The sequence below is a fragment of the Cajanus cajan genome, chromosome 1, assembly GCF_000230855.2.
Source record: "Cajanus cajan strain Asha chromosome 1, NIPB_CcT2T_4, whole genome shotgun sequence".
NCBI classification, from domain to species: Eukaryota; Viridiplantae; Streptophyta; class Magnoliopsida; order Fabales; family Fabaceae; genus Cajanus; species Cajanus cajan.
Genome location: NC_138517.1, coordinates 81,259,160 through 81,279,318, shown reverse-complemented (window position 1 = coordinate 81,279,318; position 20,159 = coordinate 81,259,160). Strand labels below are relative to the sequence as shown.

Below are 20,159 nucleotides of genomic sequence, written 5' to 3'. Positions count from 1 at the left end.
AGCATGACATATTGGGCAACACTAATTCAATTTACGTTAGTGATACATTAACAATTTTTATACCGTCATCTAAATATAATTCATCATAAATATAATATTTTTTATAATAATCATGTAAATTATGAGTTGTAATTAAATAATTGTGTCTTAAAGTTAAAGTGAATCCTCATTAAACCCTTTAAATTTATCTATCAAACAACATGCGATAAGGTCATTTAGCTGCCACCAAAATTCCCATAGCAAAATCATATAATATCTATAGAACTCCAACAACTGATCTATGTCTACGTGTTTGTTTTTATCTGTTCTATGCCTTTCTGAATTGCGTCCTTATTATGACCTTACCAACTAGAAAGTACTGGTGGGTGATAGTGGTTACGAAGTTCATTACTTCCAACAAAATCAATTTAAAAAGGCAAAAATCCACTGCCAAAGTTAGTAGATTGCTTCTTGTAAAGAAACTTTATTTAATTTATATCAAACGTAAAAAACGAAACATGATGACATGACAGTATACTCGCATTTATAATCTTTAATTAAATAACCTTTATTTATTTTTTCTCCCTAATAACAGCGTTGAATTTTAAATAACAAAAAACAAGGTGATTAAAGACGATGAGAATTGAAATTTGAAAGAGTGATTTGCCAGCATCATTTACAGCTCCAATAATGCAATGCCGTGGACGTAACTATCACATAATCATGCACCCTGATGGATTCTCATCACTGAAATATTGATCGCAACGGTTCACGTAACAGGGCCTGCCTCCACCGTAGCTATCATAAACGGGCCTTGCGTAGTACCCGTCGTAACAGAGCACGGGCCCACCGTATTCGTACCCAGGCCCAACGGGCATGCCCTCGAAGCACGGAGCAGGAGCGTAGAGCATCCCCACTGGAACCGCCATCGGCGGCGCCAACTGTGGCTGCATGGGCATGTGAGTAGCAGCAGGCTTGTCTTTGGGCTTTTCAGGCCCGGGCCCGCCAGCGTCCTTCTTGGGTGGTGCATCACCTTTAGGCTTTTCCTCGTCTTTCTTTTTGTCGGGCTTCTCGCCACCATCCTTCTTTCCGGGCTCGGCCTTGGGCTTGTCGGCTTTGGGAGGGTCCACTTTGGGCTTGTCCCCGCCTTTCTCGGGCTTGGGCTTGTCCCCGCCTTTCTCGGGCTTGGGCTTGTCGGCGGCGTCTGGCTTCTTACCAGGCTCATCTACTTTGGGCTTGGGCTTGGGTGGTTCCAGTATCTCAATGCTCTTGATAGAGCCTCCACCTTTGTAGCAAAGCTTGTCCCTGATCTTCTCAGGGCTACAACACACCACTGTGATCAGCACAATGTTTTCCTTCTCATCGAACCTCTGGTCTCGAATTTCTCTTGTTCACAAAATTTCAACACCCAAAAATCAACTCAATTTGATACCCTCTTTGATGCATGCAGAAATTTCACATGTATAAATGAAAAAATAAAAATTTTGGTGATGAACTCACGAGGGTACTTGCCGAGAAGTTTCTTAACCTTCTTGTAGCATTTCTCACACTCGAGGTCAACCTTGAGTTTCATGAAGGTAACCTGAATTAATGTGTTAAACAAAACCACCCATCAGAATTTTAGTACCCTATGCATCCAAAAGGAACTAAATTTATAATGGCAGCACCGTACCATCTAGTTAATTATTTTACAAATTCAGGCAGAAGAATTGAAATCACATTTTTTAATGTAAAGAATTCAGGACAAGAACTATTGGACATTGAGATAAAAAAAAGAGTGATAATTAAAGTCCGTACCTTTTCAGCCATGGTTGTGGATGAAGAGATAGATCTGAGGCAGAGATGAAAATGATAGAGAATGCAGACAAAGTGATGAGAGCAACAACAACAGAGGAAAGGGACAGAAAAGAAACCTTAAGAAGGTATTAGCACATCACGCTAACCAATCAAACACCAACACGTAATCCTGCAAGGTTGAATTTCATGCTAAGGCTGTCTTTACTCTTCACAGTTGAGGCTTACGATATGAATAGCTGTGGCAACACAAGATCGAACATCCAAGGTTTTGCAATTCAGCACGCAGCCTCTAGGACTCGCATGTGCGATCTTTTTGATTCACACGCCCAACCTTGTTGACCCAGTGCACCTTCCTCAATCCCTATAAATAGTATTGAATTAAATGCCAAATATTTTTACCATGATCATTACTTTTAAATTTTAATATTTTTATGAGTTTTGTTGTGGGCAATAATGATCATGCACTACCGCATGCCGACCGTACACGTGTCTCAAGGCATTGTGTCTTACTCACGTCTATATGTGAGGATCCTATAACATTTGTAGTACATAGGGGATCATGCTCCATTCATTAGCCACTAATGAATACAGACCAAACTATATGGTTTTATATGGTTTTGGATGGTGAAATGAGTAAAGCCACCATACCTAATTAATTGGTTGTATTCTTGTAGATGCATAAGGAGTTGAGTGTGGTCCAAATTTGTGGGCTCCAATGAGTCCACATATTTCTTCGAGCTAGTGAAAGCCAATCATAGTTTTTAACAGAATCTGATGGTGGTGAAGAAAAATGTGGTTATTTAGGTGGAGGTTAAACTCATAATTGGACCCTTTCTCTAAACACACGTCCTCCTTTTGTTGCGTTTGACATTATTTCTATTTTGATTTTGGCGAAATGGCGAATGTATTTTCTGTCGTTCTGTTTGTCTATAGATGATAAAAAGCTCCATGTAGGAAGGTCACACGAAACATGGTGTCTTTGGTTTCAACCTCTCAAATTGTTACAATGTGAAACATATACCTGCCGCCATAGATTGCTTTCATTGGATTGGCTTGGATCCTTTCATGTAACAAATTTGTCTAGTGCAATCTCAATCTTTAACAAAAAGCAACAGACAAAAGATTTAAATAACAATAATAAAGAATGTGTACGGATTTTGATGGCGGAGATTTTCATGAAGAGAATGTTAGTGAAAATCTTTCATAAAAGAATTTATGGTCTTGCTAAATCACTTGTTAAAGAATATATATATATATGTAAAAAGTGAGGGGATTGTTTATTCATTTTGTTGACCAGGCCTGATCTGCTGAACAAGTAAAAAACAAGAAGCTGACTAGGTTCATCTGCTAAACAATATATTGGGCTTTAACTGATGACTAGGCCCATGACAGGTATTAGGCCTGCGCAATTCTAAGGCTGATGATATATACACCTCCTATCATTTATAAATACACCTCCAATCTTTTTTTTTTTTAAATTCCTAAAATATCCTTCTAACTAAATTTTTATTTTTAAAATTGTTTTATTCACCCCCTTCTTTTATCATTCTTCTTCTTCTTCTTTTTTATTCTTTTTCTTATTCTCCTTTTTTATCACTCTAGTCATTTTTTGATGATTTTATTCTTTTTCGTTTTTCATTCTTGATTTTTCTTCTTTTACAATCAACATAATCATATTTTATCTTTCTATCTTTTAAATTCTATTTTTCACTTTCTACTCTATTCTTTCTTAAACCCTAATTTTTCATTCAATCATCATTATCCTCTACATTCAATACAAGGTACAAAATTAATATATTAAATTACATTTCATATTTATAATTTTTTTTAAACTTATTTAACATTACTTATGCACAACAGGTTCGATCGCAGACGCCGGTGGTGGATGAAGAGATAAAGAAACTGGTAAGTTAAATGTGTCATGCGCTTGTAAAATAAGTTTTTTAGCATTCCGGAAAGTACTTTCCGGAATAGTAAAATTATTGTTCATATAATTCCGGAAAGAGCTTTCCGTAACAGTAACTTTAATATTATGGAAAGTACTTTCCGGAATGTAAAATAACTTTTTTAGCATTCCGGAAAGTATTTTCCGGAATAATAAAATTATTGTTCATATAATTTCGGAAAGATCTTTTCGTAACAGTAACTTTAATATTATGGAAAGTAATTTCCAGAATGTAAAATAAGTTTTTTAGCATTCCGGAAAGTACTTTCCGGAATAGTAAAATTATTGTTCATATAATTCCGGAAAGAATTTTCTGTAATAGTAACTTTAATATTATGAAAAGTACTTTCCGGAATGTAAAATAAGTTTTTTAGCATTCCGGAAAGTACTTTCCGGAATAGTAAAAGGTTCGTGATATATGCACCTCCTTTTTTCTATAAGTACACCTCCTTTTTAAAAAAAAATAATTAAATTTTAAAATATTCTTAATTTTTTATTTTAAATTTTAAATTTTAAATTTTACATCCATAATATTTAATTTAGTACTTTTTTTTCACATATCTTTCATCTTTTTTTTAATTTTTACATGCACCCCCTACCTTTCTTTCACTACACCTATTTTAGTAGCATGTGAAAACTAAAAGAGAAAAAAAAAGTGTGTGAAAAAGAAAAAAAAAAGTAGCAAATTAAAAGTTAGAGGTGTAAAATAAAAAAATTTAAAAAAAGTTTACAATATTTAATAATTTTTTTTTTAAAAATAAAGGAGGTGTACTTATAAAAAAAAAGAGGTGTATATATCATGAACCATAGTAAAATTATTGTTCATATAATTCCGGAAAGAACTTTCCATAATAGTAACTGTAATATTATGGAAAGTACGTACTTTCCGGAATTATGTAACAAAACATTTCCAGAAAATACTTTCCGGAATAAGAATTTAATATTATGGAAAGTTCTTTCCGGAACTATAGTATTTTCCGGAACATTTTTATATAATTCCGGAAAGAACTTTCCGTAACAGTAACTTTAGTATTATGGAAAGTACTTTTCGTAATTATGTAACAAAACATTTTCGGAGGCTACAAAATTAAATATTATGGAAAGTATTTTCTAGAATAAAAATTTTATTATTCCTAAAATATTATATTTTTGTTTTTAGTACAATTGTTATATTTTTTTATCTCTCATTATAGTTTTATTTATTTAATATTTTATTTTTATTTATATGTGCACATGAAATACATGTTAGGAAAATGTTTGAGGTGAGGAATATATCAACCAATGGAACAACAAATAAGACTATTGACTGTAGTAGTGTATTTAACACTAAAGAGGTAATTGAACAATCAATTATTTTTGTTAAGTTATCAATATATAATAATAATAATAATAATAATAATTGTGTTTCTATTTATATGTTTAGGTTTTTCCATGTCGAGATGCTATGTTGGATTGGGCACGACATGTTGCAAAAGAAAGTGGATTTGTCCTTATTATTTTTAGGTCAGATACAAATAAAGGACGTGATAAAAGGAAGACATTTGTAATTTTGAGTTGTGAAAGAAGTGGAAAATTTAGAAGATCAAACAAAAATGCATTATCTAATAGGGTGACTAGGTCCAAGAATGCTACATCCACATATGTTGCGCTCTTGTTAGCAAAAATCGTGCAACCAACCAAGAATAGAAGAAAAGCCCTTGTAGCAAATTCCCAACGCTTCTCTTGGCACCTTGCATCATAAACATCTCTCAACCAACTCATGCGAACATGAGCACCTCTTGTAGCCCTTATCTCAAGGATTGCATCCTCGTGTGAGACTCCTAACAAATCCTCTAAGTATACACATGCAATGTCATGGTCCATGACCGGCTGACTAAAAAGTGCACCTCTAATTGGTAGGTGCAATAAGCATGACACATCATCAAGAGTGATGGTCATCTCTCCTATTGGCAAGTGGAATGAGCTTGTCTCTGGATGCCATCACTCAACAAATGCAGACACAAGACCTTTATCCACCATCTGGTAGTTGCAAACTAGAAGTGATGCTAAGCCAGACTTATCTACCAATTTTTGTATTTGGTGGTGCTTGATGACAAATTTTTTTACTTTTCTTCCATGATTGACAGTCTTAAGCTCACCACGATCCTAATGTTTTATGATCTTGTCATTATAAAAGTTTATTAAACATCAAATTTAAAAAATCCAACAACATTAATTACCTCGCCACTCCATAAGCGGGTTGCAACATGGTCTGAAAAATTCCTAAGGACCGACAAATCCTCAGGGCCTCCTAGAAACGACCTCGGTGCTTGAGGGTTTACAACACCATCTAACATGACCTCTTGAGGCTCCTTGTGATCATCGACTATAGGTACTTGAGCATTCACATGTTGCTTATCTTTTGTTAGTCGTTGACGCTTTCATGCAACGCTACCACCTCTTGTCCGTGCCATAACTTCACATAACGATAGATGATCGGTCAATTTCAAAATACAAAGACAATTTGATCAATCAATTTCAAACACACAAACCCTATAAAGAATCCTAAAAATAAATGTAAAGATGAGATACAATGTTAACAAAATAGAGAAACAATGAGCAATAATAAATTACAAACAATAAGAACAAAAGAATATAGAAGAAGGTGAAGATAGTGAGGAGAATTACTTGGAGGAAAAATGCATATGACCTTACACCTTTTTCTTTGACACTAAACCGTGAGCTTACAGTTTATAACAAAATAAAAAAGGAAGAAGATATTACAAAAACTAAAAAGGCTAGAAGAGGAGGTAGAGAGGTCGGATAAGAAAGTGATGAAGAAGAAAAGAAGAAACGGGTAGAAAAGAAAGAAGATGGGGGGTGCGGGAAAAAGAAAGAAGAAGAGGGGTGTGGGGAAGAGAAAGAACAGGGGGTGCGAGGTGCGGGAAAAAAAAAAAGAACAAGAGGAGTGCCAGAAAGAGAAAGAAGAGGGGTGCGTAATGTCAGCAGGTGGTCTTGTAAGAGAAAGACTCTTACTTGTTCTATGGAAAGAAACACTAGTACAAAAATGACTTTTAAAATTGGGGTTTTAAAATCAGTCATAAAGTAGCCATTTTAAAAGTAACGCGGTGGCCTGTACTGCAACAGAACGGCCCCTAGAACGGCCCGTTCTGCAAGCAGAACGGCCTGTACTGCTTTCAATACGACCCGTACTACAAGCAGAACGGGCCGTTCTTCTTGCAGAACGGGCCGTTCTGGTGCCGTTCTAGACTAAAGTTTTGAGAAAGAAATCGGCTAGGATCGTATACTTCAAATTCCGAGTCAACAACCCTAACTCGAGCACTTATATAAAAGAAAATCATTGTAAAGAAGTTTTAGTATAAAGGATACTTACCAGAGTCAAATCCTTCACCGGCAAAGAGCCTTTCTTATGCTAGTTATGGTGGGACTAGTCCCTTTTTTCTATTCAAAATGACTGTAAAAGTATATTCATATTACTCTTGGTGACATTGAGCGGAAAGAGACTTTGGGAAGAAGAGGGGTATGGGGGTGCGGGGAAGGAAGGTGCGGGGAAGGGGGGTGCGGAGAAGAGAGGTGTAAATTTAGGAATTTAAATTTTTTTTAAAAGAGTAATTTAAACATTTTATATATTTTTTTTAAAAAAAAAGAGGTGTGTTTATACGAGAGTGGAGGTGTTTAACATCTCCCTTCTATCAACATATCTCCTAAAGTAGCCCATTACTGTGTTAGGTTCAACATTCAAAAGTGGCCCTTCAAAATCGAACCTAAGATCAAGTTTAACTAACTTGAGGACAATAGAAAAGTTAATTGAACCAAAAGAAAATTAAAGGTTATAAGTAAAATGTTTTTCTTTATAAATTGAAAATTAAATTTTTCTTTCCTCCCATACTCGCAAATTTATGCCCATTTGAGAATAAGGCCTTGGACACTCGTCCACCTTGACCATGTTTACTGGATTTATCAAGTGAAAGTCACGTCCAGCAAGTTCGAATAATTTATTGATTATCAATTTGTAACACTATATGGACAAGTCCATAAAAAAGAATCTCCAATTTTTAATTAATGAATACAAATACCAAATCATTTTGTGATAATAAATTTTAGTACTTTGATTTCTTCTTGTCCAGTGAGTTATTTGTACCCTATGAATGTGTGATTTAATTATTATAGTTTACCATATGAAAAATTCTTTTTATTTTTCAAAGACCAAACTGCCACAATTTGAGGTTGAAATTAATGGTTATTTACTTTCATATCTGATTATATTAAGAATTTAGTGTAAATATAAATTTAAGAGTTTGTATTTAGCATTTCATATTTTGAAAACACTAACGACTTAATTAGCCTTGGATTAGCTAGCCTTCATTAGTATAATGTCTATTTGATAGAAATAAAATTAAATTGTTAATATAGATATTACAAGTCTATATAGTTACTAACAATTATAATACATTATTCAAATACTTCTATAATTTCATTTGTATAAAAAAAATATCATATACTATCGAAAACATAAAGTAAAGGTATAATTATAACTTGTTGCCAAAGTATAAGTATAACTTGTTGCCATAAACTTATGATATTTATATTTGCAATTGAACTTTGACTAGACAAATCAATGTTATTTCAACGAAATTAATCCTAACGCGTAACATTTTATGGTTGTTAGTAGATAGCAATTTTTGATAGTTCATGAAAGGTTAAAGTATTTTATTAATGTCATAATAATTATGTAAAAATAAGATAATTGAGTAAAGAAGTTTTGATTGTTGAATATTAATTATTAAATTAAAAATTAAATTCTTGAATATAATGAATTATAATTATTTTTATGATAAAAATTCATTTGTTTTAACATAAAATTTCTTAAAATTAGAGATTTATAACTTAATTTGATTTTATAAATATTTTTAATACTATTTATTTATTTATTAAAATAACGTGTGACATGTGGAAAGTTTTAACATTTCCTTTTTCTCTCTCTTTCAAGTTGCTTTTAAACCACTTTTTAGAGTCTTTGACAATTATGCAAAGACAATTTATGTTGCTTGAGTGGTGGTCCGGATAATGTGAATATATATAAAGATAAGGTCATCCAAGCATAAGGTTAATGAGAACTTTGCCGAGTTTCTTAAAAAAAAATTTATTTTACATTAATATATTTATATAACTTTTTTTAAAAATTATTTTTTATATTCTTAAAAACTCACTCTTAAAAGTTTATTCTAAATCTCTAAAAGATATACAAATATTAATTATTTTTTCCGAAATCTACATTTAAAATATTTTTATCTTTTATTAAAAGTATTATTATTAATTTTTTAAAAAAAGTCTTATTTTAAAATTTATTTTGTCTTACGTGTTAGGCCGACCCTGATCAAGATGGACTACAGCCAATTAATCAATAATTTATAAATTTTATAAAAGATAATTTGAATATTAAATTCTTAAAAAATCGTTTTGCTTACAATAGCTAGAAAATGTATGGATTGGGAATGGCTACATCACATTCACGTGGTAGTTTATATAAGTATCAATATTATATGAAATATATTATAAAAAAATAAACTAATCAATGACAATTAATTAATTGAAAGGTGATGTTTTATCTCTTAACAAAAATTTATCTAATATTTTAGAAAAATAAATCAATAATGTTTGATATAAAAATAAAAATGTAATATATAATATATTATTGACTTATTTTTTTATTATTTTTTTTAGTCACAATAACCTCTCTCATCTATTATCTTCTTCTAAATAATAAAACAATAGACTAGCAAAGTTACAACTTTGCTCATTATTAATTTCTAGACACCTATCCACATTTTAGGTTTATATGTAATTTTATATCAAAGATATTTTACATTTTAAAATGATTTTCTGATGAAAGATTTGCTGAGGAAAAGATCTATCAATCACAAAAGATCTTTCTTCTTTTGATGAGTGATTTTTTGATGAAAGATTTGTTATGTTTTTTCCTCTCATCTCATTTGCAAATCGTAAAGTTAGAATTAGAAAATAAAAACCCTTGACTACTTATTTTTCACCATCCCATCTGTCAACTCTTTTCTTTCTCTATAACCCTCCTTTTCTTTTTTCCAAATCGACTCATTCCTCCAAACTCTAAACCCTTCCATCAAGTGATTCAAAGATTGAAGGTGAAGAGGTAGCATTTTTGCCAGATTTCTTTCGTATGTGATAGCTAAACATAAAGTAAGGAGTAATTCTTTTTCTTTTTTTCCTTTTTTGAGAGCATTTTACACGATTTTTTTGGGGGAATCGGGAAGTTTCTATTAAGCATGGCTTGGATGTGTTTATCATTTGAAGAACACCAACATGGGTTTTCTTAGATTTTTTTTTCTTTCTTCAAATCTTTGATTCTATGTTTTTATTGTTTTGTTTTGTGAGTCTAGCATAACACAAACTCGAGTGTTCTTAGATTCTACTACAATAATATAAACATGGATTTTCTTAGATTTGTCATTCTCTGTATTTAGCTTTATCATTATTGCTTTTGTTTGAAATAATAAAATCTTCCCAACTCAGGAAATTTTATTTTTAGTTGATCCTTTTTTATTTAATCCACTGTTTTGTTGAACCAAAGATATTACTCCGTATTTATTTGAAATAATATTTTTTATTTTACATCCATTGTTGTGTTTCGCATTTGAACCAAAGATAAATTAATATTTTTTATTAGCCTTCATTCTAATGATTTTATTACTAGAATTCAATGTAATGGTAAGGAATTAGTTTGATTTGATCAAAGAAATTGATGGTAAAAAAGAAACACTGAAACTTGCTGTTAGAATAACAGATCTGTGTTGTGTCCAAAATCGTGGGACAAGGAGTCTAGAAATGATTATAATGGACTCTAAGGTATTTTCATGATTTTAATAAATTTTACATGTCATTAATGCCATGAACATAACAATTTGTATTTTCCAATCATTGTTTCCTATGCAATGAAAATTAATAAGTCCCAAGGTCAATTGTTAGCAAATGTTAGATTATACTTACCTAGGTCAGTGTTTAGTCATGGACACTTATATATTGCAATTTTTAGAGTTCAAAACAAACAAGGGTTGAAGATTTTGATTCATGACAAAGAAAATAAACCATTGATGTCTACCACTAATGTTGTTTTTAAAGAGGTCTTCCAAAACCTTTAAAAGTGTTGCAAAACCTTTAATAGGTAAGAAATCATATATAGGTATAATTTTTCAATTGTAGTAGTTGTTCTTTTAAAATTTCTATATATAGATACATTTTTGTTTTTTTTGATATTTAAATACTCAAAATTTATGTTGCATGGTAGAAGATAAGGTTTAACTGTAAAACTTAATTACACATTACAATTTGTAAATGCAAAAGCATTTGATGTCATATGTACAAATATTGTCATGGGATACTTTTGTATCTTTAATACTATGCTTCTAAGTCTTATACCAAACTAGATATACCAGAACCAAACTTCATCAAGCTCTTTTGTGAGTACCAAATTATAAGAGTTTATATAAGTTTTTAATCATATAAAACTTTATCACCTCAAACCTATAATTACTATTTTCTTTTTAACTTTTTGTGTATTTTCTACATTGGAGAATAGACAACAATTTCCACATGTAGTTAATTGAAGAATGCATGCATATTTCTTATATGCAGACATATGCACCACTTTTATGACTCATTAGTTGTATTCTTCAATTAAATGCTTTCGATTACATTTATACCACCTTGGGACTCATTAGTTTTATTCCATAAAGACATCAACGAATGAGAATGTTTAAAGTATTTTCATGAAAAATTGTTATCTAATCATGTAATATAAAATGTTTTATATCTTTTCATTTTGATGAGTACCAAAGTGTTAATTAAATTCTTCTATCTATGCTTCTATTTTCATGATTATCTTTTCTTTTCTTAACTATTTTTTATTAACTTTTAATTCTTACTACAAAAAATATAATAATAATACGAACCAACTCAACCCATGCGCACACACGAGTAATTACTTAGTTGTTAATAAATAAGAGTTATATTATATCTTAAATTCTCACTCCTATATATATATATATTCTCTTTCATTCTCTCTCTCTCTCTTCTCTTAATTGTGACATTTTATACTCTTATAAAATCTCAAAATCAAATTGTAAACCTCTATATATGTTAGCCATTGTAAACTTCTTTATGATGTGCTATTATTATTAATATTTTTTTTATTATTACAAAAAATTGATAGTTCAAGGTGAAAGTTTAAAAATAAACAATCAAATACTATTGTTTCATCTCATCGTCATTTATTCATTAAAGGCTCATTATTTGATCCATAGATTATAAATTAATTTTTTTTATATTTGTCTAATTGTTTAAGTTTGAATATATATCTAGAAAATAACCTTTTGGTCATCTAAAATGAAAAAAGAAGGAAACAAATTGATATTTATTCACAAAAGGGTGTTCTGGTATTTTTTTTGTTAAACATCCTATGATTATTCTTCAAAATGATGCAAATTTAGATAAATTAGACTACAAAACTAAAATTTTTGAGAATAGAGAACTATAAGAATAATGAAAAGTCCAATATTTAATAGAAAATAGTGAAAATAAAGATGATTGTCATAATGAAATTGAATATTTTAATGATAAAATTGCATATATCCTTGTTGAATAAATAAAATAGTGAGTATAGTTCATTAGACATTTAGGATCCAATAAGATGAAATAATCTTTAAAGTAATTATCAGGATGAATTACTAAAATTGGTCCTAAAAGAGATATGCCTATTATGAATGTTCCTAGGGACACTTCTAATATCTTAATGATTGTACATATAGAACAAACTTCGGGAATGGTCACAATATGAAAGATCTTTTAGGAGCACATACTCTTTCAGAAATAAATTGGAGCGTGAACATAAGAATCTTTATGACACAATCAATAATTCAATTCATTTTCAATTAGGTCTTACTCTAGCCTTTTTAGGAATTATTATTTCTTTAGTAGCTCAATACATGTACTCATAAAAAAAATACAAGAAAGATAATACTCAAATAATTGAGAACATCATTTTTCTAATTTGTCCATGGCCTTAAAAGACTCAGGGTAGACCTGGGTCAAACATTATGTTTTTGCAAGTAAAAATCGAATTTTGAAATATAGATGAACTCCTTGTATCAGGATAGATTTTACCATCACTAAATTAAGAGATTTGATTGTTAAAAATTGGAGTTTAGTCTCTTGTTTAATTAGACGTAAAGTCATGTGTATAAATATTATTTTCTTTTATAGAAACCAACTCCAGAAAAAGTAATATTGTTTTTTGTTTTAAAAAAGAATTATTGGTAACAGCTATGATGATAAAATTATTCATACTACATTTCACTGACATATGGAGTCCAGAATTATTTTGGAGGACAAATATATACAGTATAAGAACGTACCACACAGAATCCAGTGCAATCTTGATGGCGGGGTCCTGAGGAATGCATTGGCAAAAGCAAAAACACCCACCAAAGTTTTAGCAGAATAAACAATTTTTCATGAGCTTATATAGGCAAAAACTTGAAATAATTAAAATCAAAATAACTTGCAAGTTCCATGTACGTGCACAAAGTTTTGTTTTGATATAATCACTTCATATATAGGAAACACAGAATTATTATCAACCAACATGAAATTTTTTTACTTTAATTGGTTATATTTAAGTTCGGATGTTAAGTACGTAATTAATATTAGAGAGATTTAACGCTTATATAGTAATCTTGTGAGAGAAATCACTTTCAATAAAAAATACATATAATCTCTTAAAAAACGAAAAATATATTTGTGAAGATAATTTAATTCTTGATCCTCCACTTGCAAACATCCTAGCTAGTGTAAGAGTTAATGGCATTGGATCACCAGACGAAACACTGGTATTATTCATATTGATTACATATCAGTTGTGCAATTACTTTTTCATCATATATTCTCACCTCCCCAGTTTGAAGCTTATTATTAGCAACGTCTCTGACCAGTGGCGGAATTTGAATTAAAAGTTTGAAGGTGTCAAATTATTTTTTTATATATAAAATCATAAATTAATTTTTTTATTAAATAAAAAATAGAATTTCTCTTTTTTTTACTCAATTTTTTTTAATTTTATTACAATTAATAATATAACAATATATAAATATAATATTAATATATATATATATATATATATATATATATATATGAGAAATGCTAATATATTCCCACTTATTTTTTAGTTGGAGTATATTAGTAATTTATACCAAAATTTTAGGATAAGAAAATCACTCTTCTTTTTTATTTGATTAATTTGTACAAAGGATATTATAGTAATTTAATTTAACTTTAAAAGAAAATAAAACATTTTCTCTCTTTTATTAACTTCATTCTCTAATTTATTTCTTTTTTTTATTAATTAATTTTTTATTTCTTCATAAAGAGGGAAGACATCATGAGAGATGAGAGAGAAATGAGTTAAATAAGGAATTTAATAGGAGAAAGATAAATAAGTTAAAAAAAGAATTTAATAAAAAAGAGAAGTAGGTTAGAGAAGGAATTTAATAGAAAATAAAAATGACTTCGAGAATGAAGTTAATAAAAAAGAAAAAATATTTTATTTTCATTTAAAATTAAATTAAATTACTATAATATCCTTTTATATAAATTAACCAAATCAAAAGAAATGAGTAATCTAAAATTTTAGTATAAGTTACTAACATACTTCAACTAAAAAATAGGTAGGAATATATTAGCATTCCCCTATATATATATATATATATATATATATATATATATATATATATATATATATATATATATTCACTTACGGTGTAAATATGCTCAGTTCTATTTTGATAATTGTAAACATAAATTGATACATGAAATACTGGAGAGTTTGAATGAGTAATATAAATATGACCATGTTCAAAGAAAATAATCATTTTAAAGAAAACTTACAAAATGAGAAGATTGCAAGCGGAAGAGAGTTTTTTGAGAAACTTGATTTTATATTTTTCTTCGATGATTTACAAAAGAAGAGAAGTCTCCTTATATAGAAAACCTAGGCATGCTAATTTACATATAGGGGTAGTGACTCACTACCTTATGCAAGGATACTTTAGGAAAGCTAAAGTATAGTACAATTATTTACAAAGTTTTCAGAGGATAAGATTCCTCTAAAAGTCTTTTGTCTGTTTGCTAAAGAGATAACCTGTCTTCGTCATCTTTTGATCTGGTCATGTTTTATCTGTATTGAAAGTGTCGGCAAAATTTGGACCGAACACGTGTCTTAATAATAATACATATCTTCATTTTGAAGATAAGGATTTGTTGAGACCGATTCGGAAGAACCCGTTTCTTCTTGAGTTTCTTGGTCTTGAAGGGCTCTAACTAATCTGAGTCTTTCTTCAAATTCTTCTTGTGAAGAGGCAGAGGCTAACTCGGCCATAATCTTTCTTTTTTCTGCTAAGAATTGGACATCCTTAGAAATTTTATTCTTGCTTTCTTGGACTGATGAATTGTTGTTAACCCATTCCTTGATTCTTTGTTTGCTGACAAGAGTCATATCAAATTTGTTCCACCATTTAACTTTAATACATCTTGAAAGAACTTTTAATGGAACATGATCATAGGGTTGTCTGAATATATAATCCCAAGTAACGATCCAAGTAATATTTTGTGATGCCACAAAGGTTATCATCTTGTAATTTGGCAGAAAGGTAGTAACTTCTTTAAAATAATCAAAATTCTCAGAAACTTCTTTTGGAAATAATTCTCTTATTGGTCCCCAGGTATAGAACCATTGAAGAAACCATTTAGGGAATTTTAATGAGATTCCTCTGCGGAACCAGAAGAACCATGAATGAGTCTTTGGTTTAAGAAATAACATGTAAGTCCATGCCATAGTGTAATCATAGTAAGTGTAATATTGAGGCTGAAACTGTCTTGAGAATGGTTTTGGTTGATAAATAGGTTGACCCCATTCTTCTGGAGTCATGATTTTGAGGATTTTGGATTTTGAATAGATAATATTATTATCTTTATCTTTGGAATGGAATAAATCTATTGATTCGGTGTCTACCAGGATAAATTCATAAAAAAGTCTTGGTTTTAGGAAATTTTGATAATGGGTGTTTTCTGGGAAAATGATGTTGACTAATTGTTCTTTTGAAAGATTTGCCCATTCGGGTTCAACAGGCAAGATATCTATATGATTATCTTTCGTAATATAATTGAGCTCATAAGATCTTGAATCTGATGGAGTAGTTACTGGGTGAGATATATGAGTAATATTTTTGGATAACTGTTTTGGTGAAGGTATTGAACTGGGTTCTGGTGCATGTTCAAGAGCTGATATTAGGTCAAATTTATTGTGATATAATAATGGAGATGAGGAATTAATGGCTTCTAAGAAGGTTGAAGTTTTGGATGGTAATTTTGTATTGAGTGTTTGAGGTGACTTTCTTGAAGAGCTCGGCGAGGCCGATATTGAGTTTCCGGATTGCTCCTTTTTAACAGTATTGTCATTTGGTGCCTTGAAAGGCAGTCCATACTGATCTTTAGTGCTTTTGCTCATTAGCCTGTAAAAACTCTCTTGTTAAGTAATCTGGTAACGTATTTGCCTCTCCCTTAATATGCTCAATTTCAAAATCGAAACATGATGACAATGCTTGCCATCTTGCAAAAATATGTTTGGAAACTAGATTTTTAACATCTTTTTGTAAAATAGAAGGAGCTGCTTTGCAGTCCGTTCTTATTAAAAAAAATTTTGAAAACAAATCATCTTGAAATTTTTGCAAACATAAAACTATAGATAATATTTCTTTTTTAACAGTAGAATACTTTTGTTGAGCTGGGTGCCAGATACCAGAATGATATCTAACAATTTGCTCTTTTGAAGATAATGAAATTTTTTGTTTTAAAATTCCCCCATATCCTAAATCTGATGCATCGGTTTCTACTATAAGGGATGCTTCTGGATCTGGGATTCCTAAACAGGGTAATTTTTTGACTATTTGTTTAATTTTTATAACAATTTGGGTCATCTCTGGGTCCCATGGTTTTGGATTTTTTCTAAGTCTTGTATATAGTGGTGCACAAATAACTCTAATATTGGGAATAAAGTCTGCTACATAATTGACACATCCTAAAAATCTTTGAAGTTGAGTTTTGTCTTTTATTTCATTTGGAAATTTATCGGCAAATTCTATTGATCTTTGAATTGGAGTAATAGTTCCTTGATAAATTTCATATCCTAAAAATCTAACTTTTGTTTGAAATATTTTGCTCTTTTTTGCTGACACTACTAATCCATTTTCTTTTACAATACTGATAAAGATATTTAAATGTTCTATATGTTGATTTATATTATTAGAAAAAATTAACACATCATCTAAATATACTAATGCAAATTTCATATAAGGATAAAAGATATCATTCATAATGTTTTGATATTCGGAGGGTGCATTTTTTAATCCAAAGGGAAGAACATTCCATTCATAATGTCCAAAGGGAACATTAAAAGCAGTTTTATACTTATCTTCCTCTTTCACCCCAATTTGATAATAGCCTGATTTCATATCAAATTTAGAAAATATTGTAGAATGAGTTAATCTTTTAATTAGATCTGGTTTATTTGGTAATGGATATCTAATCCATTTTAAGACTTTGTTTAAAGGTTTATAATTAATAACTAAGCGAGGGGCTCCTCGTTCTAATTCTGCAGCATTTAATACATAAAAGGTAGAGCAACTCCAAGGAGACTTTGAAGGTCTTATTAATCCTTTATCTAAATACTCTTGAATTTCCTTTTTACAATATTCTAAATATTGTGGATTCATCGGGATAGGTCTTGCTTTAGTATTAATATTTTTCTCATCAAAATTATCAATATAGGGTAATGATACTTCATACTTTTTTCTATGCCAAAAGGCTATTGGATTTGTATCACAAATTTCTTGTTCAATTTTTGTATTCAAATTTTTAATAGTTTCTTGAATATTTTTAGTAAGTAATTGTTCCTCTATTCTTTTATATTGTATTTCTTTTGATAAATAATTAATATGTTTTCTTTTATTATCAATAATACTTTTTTCTTTTAATAAATTTAATTCAGAATCAGAAGAAGAAGAAGATATTTCAGATGAAGAAAGTAATACAGAAATAATTTATCAAATAGAACGAGACTCTAGTTCTAGTTCTAGTCAATCTGAAAATGAAGATAGTTGCTTAGGTCCTAAATAATTAGTCAATAAATTAAGTATAAACCCTAAACCCTAATAAAAATATAGAACTATTACATAAAAATATAATAGAATTCTGTTCTAATAATAATATCTTAGCTTGATTCTATTCTGTTCTTATTAATAATAATATTTTGATGGTATTATTCCTTCTTGTAAACAATTAATGTCTGCTCCTGAGTCTATTAATGCTACTAAGTTAAATTCTTCATTTTTTACTAATAGTTTAATATTACAATACCATTTAGGAATAATTTTTATCATTAATTACTTATTAAGACACGTCGGGCAAAGAAAAATTCTATAAATTCTGTTCCTAAATAATTAGTTGTTAATGTCGGATTTTGAATTTATCTTGAATTATTAGCACTTAATACTTTTTCTGTTGATTTTTCATAATATTTTGATGGTATTATTCCTTCTTGTAAACAATTAATGTCTGCTCCTGAGTCTATTAATGCTACTACGTTCAATTCTTCATTTTTTACTAATAGTTTAATATTACAATACCATTTATGAGTAGTTATTAAATTTAAATAACCAATTTCTTCATTATTAATCTGTGTTGAGCTAGAAGGTTTATTTATTTTATTTTGTTGTTCTCTAAGTTTCTCTTTTCCTTCTAATTCTAATAATTTATATTCTATAGAATTATTATTGTTTCTTAAATCAGTAATTTCTACCTTTAATTGTTTAATTTCTTCTTGTAAATCTTTTATAGTAACAGTCGTAGGTTGTCTAAATCTTGCATATATTTCTTTCAAATCTATTTCCTTAACTTCTTGTTCTTTTTCATCTTTTCTTAGTAATTCTTCTAATTTATTGATAAATTCTGTTCTAATAGGACCTTGTTCTAATTTTGAAATTAAATCTATTAATTCTTGAGTTTGATCTATTGTAAGCATATTAACTGACTTACTACAATCTTCACAGGTGCAGAGACCTGGACCTAAGCAACTATCTTCATTTTCAGATTGACTAGAACTAGAACTAGAGTCTCGTTCTATTTGATAAATTATTTCTGTATTACTTTCTTCATCTGAAATATCTTCTTCTTCTTCTGATTCTGAATTAATCATAATAGTTAATAATGTTTGTTTTAATGACTCATCTATTTCTAAAGCATTGATTTTTTGTTGCATTCTACATTTATTAGCATAATGTCCTGGTTTTCCACATTTCCAACAGGTAATATTCTTTTTTGAATTTAATAGTTCTTCTCTCTCTTCATAAAGGACATCTGATGGAGAGGGTCTAGGATAATAAGTTTTTGTTTTTGGATAATTTGTTTGATAATTGGATCTTATTTTATTAATGACTAATTCTTCGGTATCTATTGTGTTTATTGAGGGTTTACCAATGGTTAATTTTGATAATAATTGTTGGATTTCTTCTATTTTCTTATCACTTTCACTTCCTAACTTCAAAGATTCTATATTTGTATTTAGTTGATATATTGGTTTTACTAATGGTTTTGGAATGCTTGAAACTATACTATTATCACTTGAAGAAGGTATTTCTTTTTCTTCTATCCTAGTTAATTGTTTTGATAAAGTTTCTAACATACTATTAGAGAAATTTAATTGATTATGAATTTTTTTAATATCTTTTTTATTAACATCTCTTTCCGATTCATTAATAGTTTTGTAAGGACTTGCTTCTATTTCTTGTTTTTCTACTTCTAGCTTAACAGTAGTCATAGGTGGATATTCGGATATTATAATTTTATTATCTATTGTTTTCCATGTCTTACTAACTTTTGTTATAGGGTTTATTGTATTAATGTTATTTTCTTTAATATGTGTTTTTAACCAGTCAAAGAAATAAATATTAATTTCATTTTCTTCCATATAAGAATAATAAAGTTTTCTAAACTTATCTGTTTCTTCTTTAGAAAAACTTTTAAAATACCATTTTCTTAATTCTTTGTTATAATCTGCTAAAAAATCTTGATTTATCCATTTCTTATCAATTTTAAAAGGTTCTTGTTTTGAAATTGTATTAATAACTGAATTAAAATCTGAAGCAGAAGGATTAAAATCATCTTCATCTTTTTTAATATTTTCATAAACAGGTTTTGCTATTTTGGAATTAATATCTAACTTGGTTAAATCTATATTTATAGTGGAGCCATCAACTGAATGTCTCGCACTATTTCCTTTATAAATCATATGGGGTAA

At 29.4% G+C, this 20,159-nt stretch overlaps 1 protein-coding gene and 1 long non-coding RNA gene across 4 annotated transcripts; both read right to left on the bottom strand.

Moving 5' to 3' along the window:
• Positions 1-522: 522 nt before the first annotated feature.
• LOC109803669 (uncharacterized) lies at positions 523-2,133 on the bottom strand. Of its 3 annotated transcripts, XM_029272461.2 has the most exons (4): positions 1,893-2,133; positions 1,777-1,810; positions 1,480-1,561; positions 523-1,363 (listed from the first exon to the last, which is right to left on the bottom strand). In XM_029272461.2, the coding sequence occupies exons 2-4, from the start codon at positions 1,786-1,788 to the stop codon at positions 693-695; spliced, it is 765 nt and encodes a 254-aa protein (XP_029128294.1). In that variant the 5' UTR covers positions 1,789-1,810; positions 1,893-2,133; the 3' UTR covers positions 523-692. The 3 variants fall into 3 exon arrangements, with proteins under 3 accessions (XP_029128294.1, XP_020220934.1, XP_082920581.1); XM_020365345.3 differs by having other exon boundaries at positions 1,777-2,132; XM_083064455.1 differs by lacking the exons at positions 1,777-1,810; positions 1,893-2,133 and adding an exon at positions 1,652-1,722.
• Positions 2,134-4,653: 2,520 nt separating this feature from the next.
• On the bottom strand, positions 4,654-14,755 carry LOC109811833 (uncharacterized). The gene is made up of 3 exons (XR_014429880.1): positions 14,696-14,755; positions 13,168-13,202; positions 4,654-6,176 (listed from the first exon to the last, which is right to left on the bottom strand). It is a non-coding gene; the product is annotated as an uncharacterized LOC109811833 (long non-coding RNA).
• Between the last annotated feature and the right edge of the window lie 5,404 nt (positions 14,756-20,159).

Coding starts and splice junctions, on each gene's coding strand:
- LOC109803669 (XM_029272461.2), bottom strand. Junction 1,364..1,479: donor ACTTCTCGGCAAGTACCCTC/GTGAGTTCATCA, acceptor TGTGAACAAGAG/AAATTCGAGACCAGAGGTTC.